We start from the raw sequence: 12896 nt of genomic DNA on the forward strand, positions 1-12896 counted from the left end.
AGAAGATAATAATGTCCGTCCTGTAAAAACCACTGCAACATCCTTAAGAAAAAGGCTCCACAGACCCACAGCGTTTGCTAGTATTAATTACTGGAACAGGCCTCACCTTGTTCAGCAAGCAAGGTAGTTCAGTACATTAATGATTTCACTTATTAATAAAGCATTTAATTTAATGTTACATATACAGCCTTTAGGCATAAACTGCCAGGCCAGTTTAAATCACAGTTTGCAAGTTTCAGTGCAGATTTTGGGTGTTGTACTACTGTTCTTCAAATTAGGCTGCTGAATCACTCTCACTTTCAGTCCATTACTTGGAAAATAAAATGACAATCCAGCCAAGGTCACAGGTGTTTTGAAAAATCTCAGGGAACACAGGATGAGGGCATGCCATGGATGGGTCCAAATGCGCATTGTTAAAGGTAAAAATATCATTTGTTTTGATGAAAGAGAAGAAACAATAAATGACAACAGTGAAAGCACTGATACATTGATGACTGTGATAATATGAACATGCGCACTCATCTGAATCTACACTCAAGTTACACCTGCTGAACCACAGCCCCTATCATTTATAAAATCTCTACTTTTTACTAGGGCTGTGCAGACTTTTTAAAGGGCAAGTGTTCAAATTTATAAAAAGGAATCCTGCATTACAAAAACATTTTCATTATGATTTAGCATGTTGTAGCTCCAGCAGAAATAGTACATTGGTAGTTTACTTAACTGTGAATTGAATCAACCTCAGTTACTAGTTATGTTGGTTTTAAGAATATGGTGGTTTCTTACCCCCTATATTTTGGCTAGCTGTGCTAAAGAAAACATATTAAATAAAGGATTTTTATCAGTTTAATCTAGAAAACATTTTGGTCATCTGTATAATGTTATATATTTCTGTAATTGTACAAAACAATTAAAAAATATAATTAATAAGTACTATCCAGATAAAGTAAAATCAATTGTAAGATAGTATCTGGCTAGTGATTGGGTCAAAAAAAACTTCATTCATTGTCAACCAGTTTAGGGAGATGTGGAAATGTGGCAAGCATCGAATGAAAACCCATTCTTTGATATTTTTGTTTTGGGGGTGGGGGGAGGGGGTACACTTAAGTCCTCATTGCCACTCTCCCATTTTTTTCTCTCAAAGCAGCCATATTTCTCTTATGTGGCCATTTGTTGTTTACACCTAAATGTGATTAAGCCAACAAGGGTAACTGAGTGTGATTAGGCCACTGAAGCTTAATAGCCTGGAGACAGCAGACAGCTCTGGCCTTGCATATGGCCAACCATACCATTACTGCACAAGGGAAAGACAGTGTGTGATATACACTGGAATTCTAGAAGCAAATATTCTGTTTCTGTTTGCTAAGTGTCTGGCTCTTTTGGTTTCTCATTCATCCATACACCTTCGAAGAGTATATGGTTTTGGGATTTTCTGGTTTAATTAATGGAAGAAAATATATAAAGTTTATATTAATGTTCTGTCCCGAGGTGTTTCGTGGTATGGTGGGCGTGGCAACACGCTCTAACCAGTGCATGCTCCCCAACCTCACTTGACTACCTTGGATATTTAAGTTTAAGTTACTGTGCAGAATTGTGCATGTCTATACAGTCTATGCAAATGACATCTATAAAAGGACATTATTTTATTTATCTATTTATTTGTTTAATTTCACTGGCATTTTGGTAAAACGTTGAGAATAATTATTGAATTCAATTCTGAATGGCATATTCATTTTAAGTATAATTGCTGATGGTGACGCAAGTTCTTATTTTGTTAAAGGTACTTGAAGATTGTTATAATACTCCCATCTAGCGTTGAAATATGGTAAGTGCAACACGAAGGGCGTAGCAATTTTAGATTGAATAACATCCTAGGTGTTTGATAAATACGAAGCTCCCAAAAACTTTATAGGAAGATTGAAAATCTATGACCTGACTAGACGCTAGATTTATGACTGTCTATAATATGTTCACTCTGCAGTCCTTACAACAGCTCAATTTTGAGCCAATAAAACGGCAGTTTCTTTGAGCCGAAGTATCGCGATATTCTGATTGTTTGCAAAGATGGCGGCTTCCTTGAAGAAAGTAGCTCATGATATTGAATCACGCAAAAGAACTGATGATGTTCTGTTGTCTGAAGGAATTGATTTTGGTTCTTTGCTGTTGTCTCAGCCCGTCCTCGATGGACTCACTGCTGCAGGTTTCCAGAGACCCTCTCCGATCCAGCTAAAATCCATCCCGCTTGGGCGATGTGGACTGGGTAAGTTCAAGTCTGTATCCACGAGTGTTGGCGGCGCATTTGTTGAGAAGTAATTAACTATTAAATCTGTCATATTATAGCCAGATACAATTAATTCGTCTGGAACCAAATTGTGTTGTTTAATGATAATTGGTGACAGTTTTTTGACTTCCTACTGGTTTTATGTTTTTATTTCCCTTCTCACTGAAGATCTGATTGTTCAAGCCAAGTCTGGCACGGGGAAGACCTGCGTGTTCGCCACTATCTCCCTGGATTCTCTGATCATACAGAATCTAGCAACACAGGTGAATTGCAACAACGTTAAGCAACCTCATCTTAAGAAAAAGCAGTGGTGTGGAATACTTCGTTACTATATACAGCGGTGTCGGAGGAATACAGATAGCGTGGCAGATTCAGGGGGCTTCATAGCCCCTCCAAAATCTACCATTGGGGGACGCCCGTTGTGCATAAAATACCTAGTCATTGAATCGATGCTAAATAAATTTAATACTCAAGTATTGTTAAAATCAGATACATACGATTTTTATTTTTTTATTTTTTTAACTCAAGTAGTGTTTTAATGGATGGCTTAACTTTTAGCAGAGTCATTTTCTAAGGTGTCCCTACTTTTATTCAAATATGGTTTTCGGGTACTCTATCCACCACTGGAGAAAAATTCAGTAAAACTTTACTTGAAACTGTCATCTATAGTGCATTATAGATACTTTCATAATTCATTCTAATAGTCGGTATAAGATTTAATAGCATTTCAGTCTCTTGACAGTTACAAGACATTATAGTGTTCATTATAATACTTCATAAACTCCAATGAAGTTATCTGTAATGCACTATAGATACCTTCATAATGCATTGTAATGGTCGACATAAGAATTAAGGATGCTTTGTACAGCATTATAATGGTATTTATAGTGCATTATAGATGAGAGCTTCATAAAGCATTCATAATGCATAATAAACATGAGTAAAATGTGTTGTCTGTTTATATAAATATTTATAGGCACGGTTATAATGCTTTATTAATGCATCATAATGTGTTGTGAATGTGTTCACAGATTGTTATAGTCATGGCATTCATAGAAATTTCTGGAATATTTATGCAGTTTTCTGTCCTGTTTTCATTGGCTGTAACTGTCTTAATATAAATGTATTCTGACTGTAGAATTCGAACTGCACTTATGATTCATGATGGGTTTCCGATGCATTTGTAACAGGTGCTTGTCCTGGCACCCACCAGAGAGATTGCAGTCCAGATCCATTCGGTGATCACGATGATCGGCAGCTGCATGGACGGACTGGAGTGTCATGTATTTATAGGGGGAACACCGGTGAGCCAGGACAAAGCGAGACTGAAGAGATGCCACATTGCTATTGGGTCCCCGGGTGAGTCCTGAGTCTGTCATAGTTTCTTGGACTGCTGATATCAGCATCACAGTCCTGCTTGTGAGACCACAGTCGGAACAGGCAGTATCTAAAGTAAATGACAGGATTCATTTTTATTGAATTATTTCAGCATTCAGATTAATACTAAGCTTAAAAAGCTGACTGTTTATTATTTTACTCACTTGGTAGAGATGGAACGTTTTACTGATGGAATCCAACCTGGGAGGTAAAAGCTTTTGACTCACCAGTCGATCTACCTTTCCTACTCTCACTTACTATGGGTAGTGACTGAAAGAATGAGATCGCAGATGCAAACAGCAGAAATGAGTTTCCTCTGCTGGATGTCTGGGCTCAGCCTTAGAGATGCGGACCTTGGACATTCAGGAGGGGCTCGACGTAGAACTGCTGTTCCTCTGCATCAAAAGGAGTCAGTTGAAGTGGTTTGGGAATCTATGTAGGATGCCTCGTGGACGGCTCCCTGGGGAGGTGTTTTGGGCACATCCAACTAGGAGGAGGCCACGAGGCAGCCCCGGAGAGATTATATCTCTGGCCTGACCTGGGATGGCTTTGGTATTCCCCTGGAGGAGCTGGAGGGGGGGTGGCTGGTGAGAGGGAGGTCTGGGCGCTTCCCGACCCCGGATAAGTGGCAGAAGATGGATGGATGGAATTAATTCAAGTATCTTGTATGGGGATCTACGTGACCTCCAGTCTTGTGTGAATTTGTGTGTGACTTCTGCCTTGAATTCACTGTCTGTGTGTTTTTTTTCTTTCTTTTTTTTGCTGTGAAGGACGTGTGAAGCAGCTGATTGATTTGGGGTTCTTGTCTACATCAGCCGTTCGCCTCTTTGTCTTGGATGAGGCTGACAAGTTGCTGGAAGAGGGCAGCTTCCAGGACCAAATCAAGTGAGACATGTATATTTTTTATTTTGAAAAATGTATTTGTGTTACCATTAGTAATGACAGTTTCAAGTCTCTGCTTTAGTAAAGTAATATGAAGATGTTTGGTGGCCTGGCCTTTGGTCATAAGAGTTAGTTGCATTACTGAACCCCAGAATACCGTGGAGGAAGCATGTCCCTTCAGTTTGTTCTTTTATTAGTTGCTGTCAAACACGTTTTATTGTATTTTCCTTATTTTACCTGCCATAAGCAGAGTTAAGGCCAATTCATACTTTACTTTTCTGTGCGCACTTTCGGTTGCAGATGAGGGGACGTGATGTGACGTGACGTAATGTCATCGGGGGACGGCTGCCGACGGCCGCGGTTGTGCGTGTGTAGCCCAGATTTTTATGTTTAGCGGAAACCTTGTGCATCCGTGCACGTCGACCGTGCACGTGCAAGATAATTGATTAGGTATTTCTAGTAAGTTGCAGAGTGGGCTTTTACAGATCAGTGGCCAACGACTAAAGAGTAGAGGAAGAATAGCTGTTGTAGTAGTTATGAGGAGGGTCGGAGGTATCTGCATATCTAATGTTTTATACAGTCCAGACATACCGACTTATGTGGTATTTTAAAAAGCTGCACTATTGTGGCATTTTGAAATCTTGGCCATAAAATTTGCAGGGGGGGGGGGGGTTGGGGTTCTGGCTAATTTTGTCGTAAGGATTTCAAAGTACTGTGGTTTGCCTTTTTACAGTAATGCAGCCCAAGCCATGACAAATAACTTTAATAGTGTTCATAAAATTTCCCGCCTTTTCACTACACTTCTTGTGTTTGTGCTTGTTGCAATACATCTGCCCTCTCCTGGTCTGGTGGAGTTTCACTGCTGTATGCATATACCGACCGTGACCATCTGCCAAATGCAGTATGAAGGCAAACTGCCCCATGGATAATTGTCCTCAGCCCAAAAGTGCACACGGAACAGTGTAGTTTGAACGTGGCTTTACCATTTTACTGACTCTTTAAAAGAGGTCTTTAGTAAAGTCGAGCCAAAGGCATTATGGATTCTTTTTATCAAAAGTTAATCTTAATTGACTTATTTAGTTTTTACTGGTTTCTGACATTTTATAGTTATTTGCAAAGTTTACCTTTTTGATTATTCAGTCTGTTTTTAAACCTACATGCCTTCATCATGAATATAGCCCTAGTTGCTGGCCTGGCATTGAGAATCGGCACCTATAGCTGTACATAGCTGCCCATCACAATCATTTTCTGCTCTTGTACTATTCAGTCTCATTTCCGTCTTCCTTGCTGGCATCCTGACTCTGTCCTTCTTCTCCTCCAGCTGGATATACTCCACTCTACCAGCCAGCAAGCAGATGCTAGCCCTGTCTGCCACTTATCCTGAGTCTCTGGCCCAGAACCTGGGGCGCTACATGAGAGACCCCACCTTTGTGCGACTTAATGCTACTGACCCCAGCTTGATGGGTGGGATACCCAATTACAATAGCAATGCTGAATAAATTCAGTAAATGCAGCTGAACCTATTTGCGTATTAAAATTTTTAAATTTATTTATTTATATTGGTCTTCAGGGTTGAAGCAATTTTACAAACTGGTGCGTTCCCACCCGCTGCCCCATAAGATCTTTGAGGAGAAGGTCCAACACTTGTTTGATCTCTTCAGCAAGATTCCCTTCAACCAGGCCCTGGTCTTCTCCAATCTTCATAGCAGGTACCCCATTTTTCCATCAGATACTGTAAATATGACAGAATATTGGCCTGTTAATGTCTGCTGGTCTGTTGCATCTCGTGGCGAAGCTATGGTGCACATAGCCCTACACATCACACAGTACACATCACACAGTACACATCACACAGTACACATTACACTTATGCATCACAAAATACATAGTGACTCGTATAGTCGTTTAAATAGTGATGTTTGGGAAGGACCCAGGGAGGCTTTCTTGGTGATGGAGCTGGTCCAGGAAAGTTCATCTGCCATGTGCAAACCCAGGAGCTTCACACTGCTCACTGCTGCTCGCTCTCCCTTGAACATCAACAGCTTCCCTGTTGATAGTGAGCAGTGTGAAGCTCCTGGGTTTGCACATGGCAGACAAACTCTACTGGACACCACCTCCATCACGAAGAATGTAAGCCCAGCAGTGTCTCCACTTGCTTTGAAGGCTAAAGAAGGCCAGCCTCCCTCCTCCCATCCTTGCCACACTCTACCGAGGGCCCATCAAGAGCGTCCCCCGCTGCTGCTTCACTGTCTGGTTCGGGCACTGCGGTGTCACTGACCGCAAGCCCCTGCACTGGATAATCAGGACAGCAGAGAGGATCATGGGGCCTCCTTTCCCAACCGTCACCTAACTGTACAGGAAACATGTCATCCGCTGTGCAAACAAAAATATTTCCGTCTGGCAGAAAGTTCCAGAACATCTCAACTGTCACTGCCAGGCACTGCAACAGGTTCTTTCCCCAGGAAGTGAGGCTCTTCAGTACCCTGCCTCCCCCCTCCAGGACCAGCACTGCCCCCACTAGTCACCCCCCAGCCTCAGACTGCCGCTACCCCCATCAGACCCCCCCCCCCCCCCCAACTACTCTACAGTGATGTTATTTGATGCCTTTTTGTCTTTTCTTTTAATACATTTTCACAAGCACTACTTGCACTACTCTGCACATTTGCACCAAATCATAGTCTTTGTGCACATTTTTTGTATTTGTACGTGAATGTGCTGACAAAGAACTCTTGCATCTTGAGGGATTCATCTTCTGCCGCCACTGACAAATTCTCATCTGTCCTAGGGCACAGCACCTGGCTGATATCCTGTCGCAGAAGGGCCTCCCTGCCACCTGCATTTCTGGTAAGTACCGGACCGCATCATTAGTGCTGGGAGCTTTACAGTGGGCTCTATCCTAAACCTGTACACCAGTGACTCAAAATATTACGAGCACCCCCATGTGAAACGTGGCCACAAACCCGTCAGGGTTCCCACGCTAACCCCTGTCCACTGTCGAAGGATCAAGGGAAGAAGATCGGTGCATCCTGTTCTCTGTCCGTCATCTGGATGACTTGGTATATGCCGATCATCTGTGGGATGCGTTGGACTACCAAGTCTGACCCGTGGCTCTCCTGCCCCCTGTGCACCAGAGTTCCATGCACTGTGCTGTGACACATTTCTTCCATAACCATCGTTAGAAGTATCTGCCGTTTGTGACACAGTAGCCGTCATTCACATCTTGCCTCGACGAGTCTTGGCCGCCCAAGACCTGCTGAAGATGCCCTTAATTAGGGGTGACTGAATAGTCTGTTGCTGTGTGGGAGCATTTTGGCTTCAACCTGTTTGCATGAGCAGCTTTTCCATAAATGTGCTCCCTCTGATTTACCCGTCAGGCAGCCTGAGTCAGGACCAGAGGCTGGAGGCCATGGCCAAGCTGAGGCAGTACCAGTGTCGTGTGCTCATCTCCACCGACTTGGCAAGTCCATCTCTGTCACGCCCTCACACGCGCGCATGGTTATATTCATATCTTTGTTGGAACCGTTCATTCGTTTCAATGGGAAAAACCCTAATCCCAACTATGACAACCTTAACACCTACCCAACCCTAAAAATATGTAAACAAATAAAGTACAAGACTTTTTGATTGCTGTCATAGATTTTTATAAAATGGTCCCCACATTTTCAAGATACAAGATCTGTTTGTCAATACAACAATATACACAGTATACAGTGTATTGAAATGTCATTCCACACAGGTCCCCCATGGTGCGTTATAAAAATTAAAAAAATATACCAAAAAAAACAGGTTTTTTTTTTTTACATTAAGCGGACCAAAGTGGGGACATTTGGTCCCCACAATGTCATATATACATAATCCATACACACACCCTAATGCCCACCTTCCTAACTGACATAGCTGCCAGTGGGCTTCTCTTTTGGTCTGGTGGAAATTTTATGCTTTAGCCACATCCCGTTTAATTATGTGTCAGGTGATGTGCAGCTGTATGATGTGCAAAAGAAGTTGACTGAGTATTGTCCCTGTGTGGAGCAGGAGAGTGAGCATTGATATTTATATTCTAACTTCCCCTTTTGTCCTTTGCCTTTGCTGGTGTCCCCAGACCTCTAGGGGGATCGATGCAGAGAAGGTCAACCTAGTCATCAACCTAGATGTGCCGCAAGACCATCAGACATACATGCACCGTGTTGGGCGAGCAGGCCGCTTTGGTACATACCTATTCTGCTGTTGACAGGTGTCCTCGTCAACAGTGACGTGTCAAAGCTGGTATGGAATGATACAGCTCAAAACGAATACCGTATTTTTCGGACCATAAGACGCACCTAGTTGTAGGGGAGGGAAATGAAGAAAAAAAAGATTCTGACCCAAATAGTGTCGTACAATATTTTACGTCAACCATGTACAGTGAACAGTAGTCAACAGCAGCATTAAGAACCATTATCACTGTTATTAACAAATAAAGTCAGTAAAAAACAATAAAAGTACAAAGAAACAAGGAGACACTTCAGTAACAAAAAACTTTCATGAGTATGAATGATCCATTGACACCTGGCAACATCCCTCCCCCCTTTTATGGCGCTGATGGGGATGTATTTGGATCGCGTTTCACCGTTGCGTTGTTCACCAAATTACCATGCGAATGCGATTTGAATACGCGCTAATGCGGCTATTTAGAATGTGAATAGCGATCTTCGGGTGAGAGCGGTACTACACGCCCCCGATGCAGGTAAAACAAAGTAAGGGGACATAGTTTAATTTTTTGCCGATTTAACCTAATTTTAAAAACTGTAATACTTCCGACAATGGACGTTTTGAAAAGAAGACAGATTACGGATTTAGCCAGCGTTTTTTCATGATTCTACATTAAGATTTCAGCGAGAGATAAACTGAAATAGACACAAGAAGTACGCTGCGTTGCCAACTATGCATTCGACTCCAGAGGGTTAAAGCATGTGAGCAGAGCAATATTCGGACCATAAGACGCAGTGACTTTTTCTCCCCTCTTGGGGGAGGAAAAGGTGCGTCTTATGGTCCGAAAAATACGGTAATTCCAGCCCTAGGGGCATAATCATAGGTGTAACCCTAAGGGAGGCAGTGGTGGCTTAATGGTTAGGGATGTGCATTTGTAATTGAAAGATTGCTGGTTCGAATCCCTGACCAGCAAGGCACCTCTGAGGTACCCTGAGCAAGGTACCGCCCCCAAGCACTGCTCCCCGGGCGCTGAATTAGCTGCCCCTTGCTATGTCACGATGTCACATGGGTTAAAAGCAGAGGACACATTTCGTTGTGCACTGTGGTGTGTCAACACTGATCACTAAATTCTAATGTCAATGTTAACCCTAAGTACAACATAAGGAACCTGCGAATTTCATTTCCATGACTACAGGTAGCAAACAGCTGTTGTGTGCCTCCACCCCTCACTCTCAGCTACGGGGGTTTCGGGACTATTAAAAAAATAGTCCATATTCCCAGTTCTGCTGTTACTGTACTGCCTGTGTGAAGGATGTGACTCTTGGGTAACGGGCAGGCTTGGCCCATATCATGTTTGGGATTAACGTTAACATGTCAGTGTTTCATTTAGAGATTTCATTCTTTTTATACAAATCAATACAGTGCACATCTGTAAATAGAATTTACTATTTACTAAAAAAAAAATTTACAATGAAATGTGCCTGTGTTTCTACATGAGGGTCAGATAGGTGAGGGCAGTATGCAGTAGTGACATTATTGCATTTATTGAGTATCTTATAATAGCATCTTCCTTTTGTTCCAGGTACTTATGGACTGGCAGTGACGTACTGTTGCCATGGAGAGGAGGAGAACAAGTTGATGGTCATTGCACAAAAGGGCAATCTGAGTCTTTCTTGCCTACCAGGTATTCAAATATTGTGCAGCTTTAATTTTGACTAACATGTGACATTTCATTTGCACAAAGACTGATGGACTGCTTTTTAATTATTGCTGGTTAGTCTGTTTTGCTTTCTGTTTTAAATTTTTCCCCGCTTGGCGTTTCTTCAGATCCCATCCCGTCTGGACTGATGGAGGAGCCCTGTGACTGGGATGTCACTGTTGAAAACCTTAAGATGGGCCCTGCTCTCGAATCCTTCGCCAGGTCTGAGAAGAAGAAGAGACCGATAAAACGTGAGGTTGCCCTTTCGGCACCATCTCAGCCGGAGGACTCCGGTGCCGAGCAGCGCCAGGAGAAAACTGCTCCCAGGCAGCCGGTAAAAAGCTCCAACCTTGGAGTTACTACAAAGACAAGTAAGCAGCCAAAAAGAACAACGAATGTGCGTGATGAGTCCATCCCAAAAGCCGCGCAACCGGAGACGAAACCCCACGACGTGCCTCAGATTCCTTCTCTGTCCTCCTTCAAAGTAAAAGCATGTTCTGCCATGCCCTTTGATGAAGTGGTGGCTGACTATGAGAGCTTCATCACTGAAGGCCCAGGGCGGACCGTAGAGGTGGTGTATCAGTATACTGGGAACAGTGTTCCGGAAAGGCTCCAGAGCAGTGCGCCGGCTGCTGAAGTGAATGGTAGAAGAGAAGCTGGGGATCAGTCAGTAGAGGGGGATTCTTCTCCTTTGTCCCCTGGATCAACCTCTTCAGTCTCTGCTGCATCTACGGAGGGATCCTCTGAGTCAAGCTCAGATTCAGAAGAGGAAAGGAGTGAGGGCCAGAGTATAATGAGCAGTCCAGAGACGGATGAGGGATCTGTTTGTGGCTCGAAAGCTTTCACCAACGGGCCGCCTGCTGATCGGTTACAGAACCTAGATGCATCGATAGAGCAACCAGCTTCCCTCCCTAAAGCATATCTGGAGGATGAGTCTCAAGGGAAACACTGGAGACACAGAAATAGCAACACCAGACCCTGCAAGATAAAAGACAGGAAGACGGAGAAATATGCCAGAGAGGAGGCCTGCGATGATGCAGAGGGCAATGAGGATCTCAGGCAGGCCTATCATCAGGCACGGCAGGAATACTGTGCTGCAGGGGCCACACGCTACCCTCAGGGGTACAGTGCAGCTTACAGCTGGATGGCCGCATATCGAATGAATGCCATCTATATGCAGGAGCTACTTAAACAGTAACCGGTCTTTTTGGTTTAGATTTTTGCGGATTCCTTTGATTGTTAAAAAATATAACTCAGTTCGTTAGAAAACCCCAGACCAAGAGATGAAGATCTTTTACAGATGATGGTTTATTTTATTTATATATATAATTTTCAGAAGGGATTAAAAATGTCCTAAATTAATGAGTCAAGACTGGGAGGATAACATGAGAGTTTTGACCAATATTTTCCAACCTGGTCCTTGGGGACCCTATGTTTTTGTTCCTTCCCACCTCCCTGCCAGACGGTCCATGTTTTTGCTCCCTCCCAGCTGGGAGGCAGCAAAAACATGAACCGTCTAGGGGTCCCAAGGACCGGGCTGGGAAACACTGGTTTAGACAGAAGGCCCTTTTCAGTGAAATGATGCTAGTTAGTTGATGAAGACTGGGTTTGGTGTGTAGGTGGACTGTTTGTGTGGTGGATGGACAGTAGGGGTCAGAATAAAAAATAAAAAATGCTTGGGTAGTTCCGCTGACCTTCTATAATCCCTTTATACTGGATCAAAAATAAAATCTCTTCATCCATTCCATTTTTAACAGCACTCTCAAATCTTTATTTGACCTCTGTGGGAAACTTTCAAAAATTTAAAGTGCACTTATGCGTAACAGTAAGTATCTAGTAATTCGGGACACACTCATAAAGATTGCAGCCAGCCTACAGACCAGTCGCACTGAAACTTAACCTGCGGAAAACGTATTCGAGGACACGGGCAGGCTGGCCAAAGCTGATGATGCCATGTGGGTAGAAGCAAGATTTGCCATTAAAAGACAAACCAGTCTGAGTATTTACGTTAAAACCATGTTTTAAAGGAAGTCTTTAGCTTTATCTAGTGCCATGAATGACATTTTGGATATGAATTATACGTTACACTTTTCTTTGACGATGGTGGACGTCATACAAATGGCTGCCCATTGCTCTGTTTTGATTCTCACACTTGTTTTTGGCAACCCGGGAAATCTGCTCTTGTGCTGGACAGCATGTGCAAATGAAACTTTGCAAATGCTCAACAATGCAGTCTTTGTTAACCTGGTGGCAAATGCATAGTTTTTCTGTCTTGAGGCAATGCGATAATAAAGTTTTTCACGGCATTATAAACTTTAGACATTTTGGAAATCTGTTGTTGACTGGAAATGCGATGGATTAATCACATTCGTTTAGTTTTTGCAAATCTTTCAGTCGTCTACGATCTCAATGCGATGACCTACCACACAGTTTCATTTTTCTTTTCCTATTAAACAGGTTGTCTATGCA

The 12896-nt window shown here is 42.8% G+C and overlaps 1 protein-coding gene across 1 annotated transcript; it reads left to right on the forward strand.

Annotated features, from left to right (window-relative positions):
- The first annotated feature begins 2016 nt into the window (after positions 1–2016).
- On the forward strand, positions 2017–12896 carry ddx20 (DEAD (Asp-Glu-Ala-Asp) box polypeptide 20). Its single transcript, XM_023825649.2, has 11 exons — positions 2017–2260; positions 2450–2544; positions 3472–3640; positions 4429–4543; positions 5862–6004; positions 6111–6249; positions 7326–7384; positions 7915–7997; positions 8640–8745; positions 10311–10412; positions 10556–12896. Exons 1-11 carry the CDS (start codon positions 2065–2067, stop codon positions 11623–11625), a joined length of 2277 nt encoding a protein of 758 aa, XP_023681417.1. The 5' UTR covers positions 2017–2064; the 3' UTR covers positions 11626–12896.

The sequence above is a fragment of the Paramormyrops kingsleyae genome, chromosome 6 (genome assembly GCF_048594095.1).
Source record: "Paramormyrops kingsleyae isolate MSU_618 chromosome 6, PKINGS_0.4, whole genome shotgun sequence".
In the NCBI taxonomy this organism is placed as follows: domain Eukaryota; kingdom Metazoa; phylum Chordata; class Actinopteri; order Osteoglossiformes; family Mormyridae; genus Paramormyrops; species Paramormyrops kingsleyae.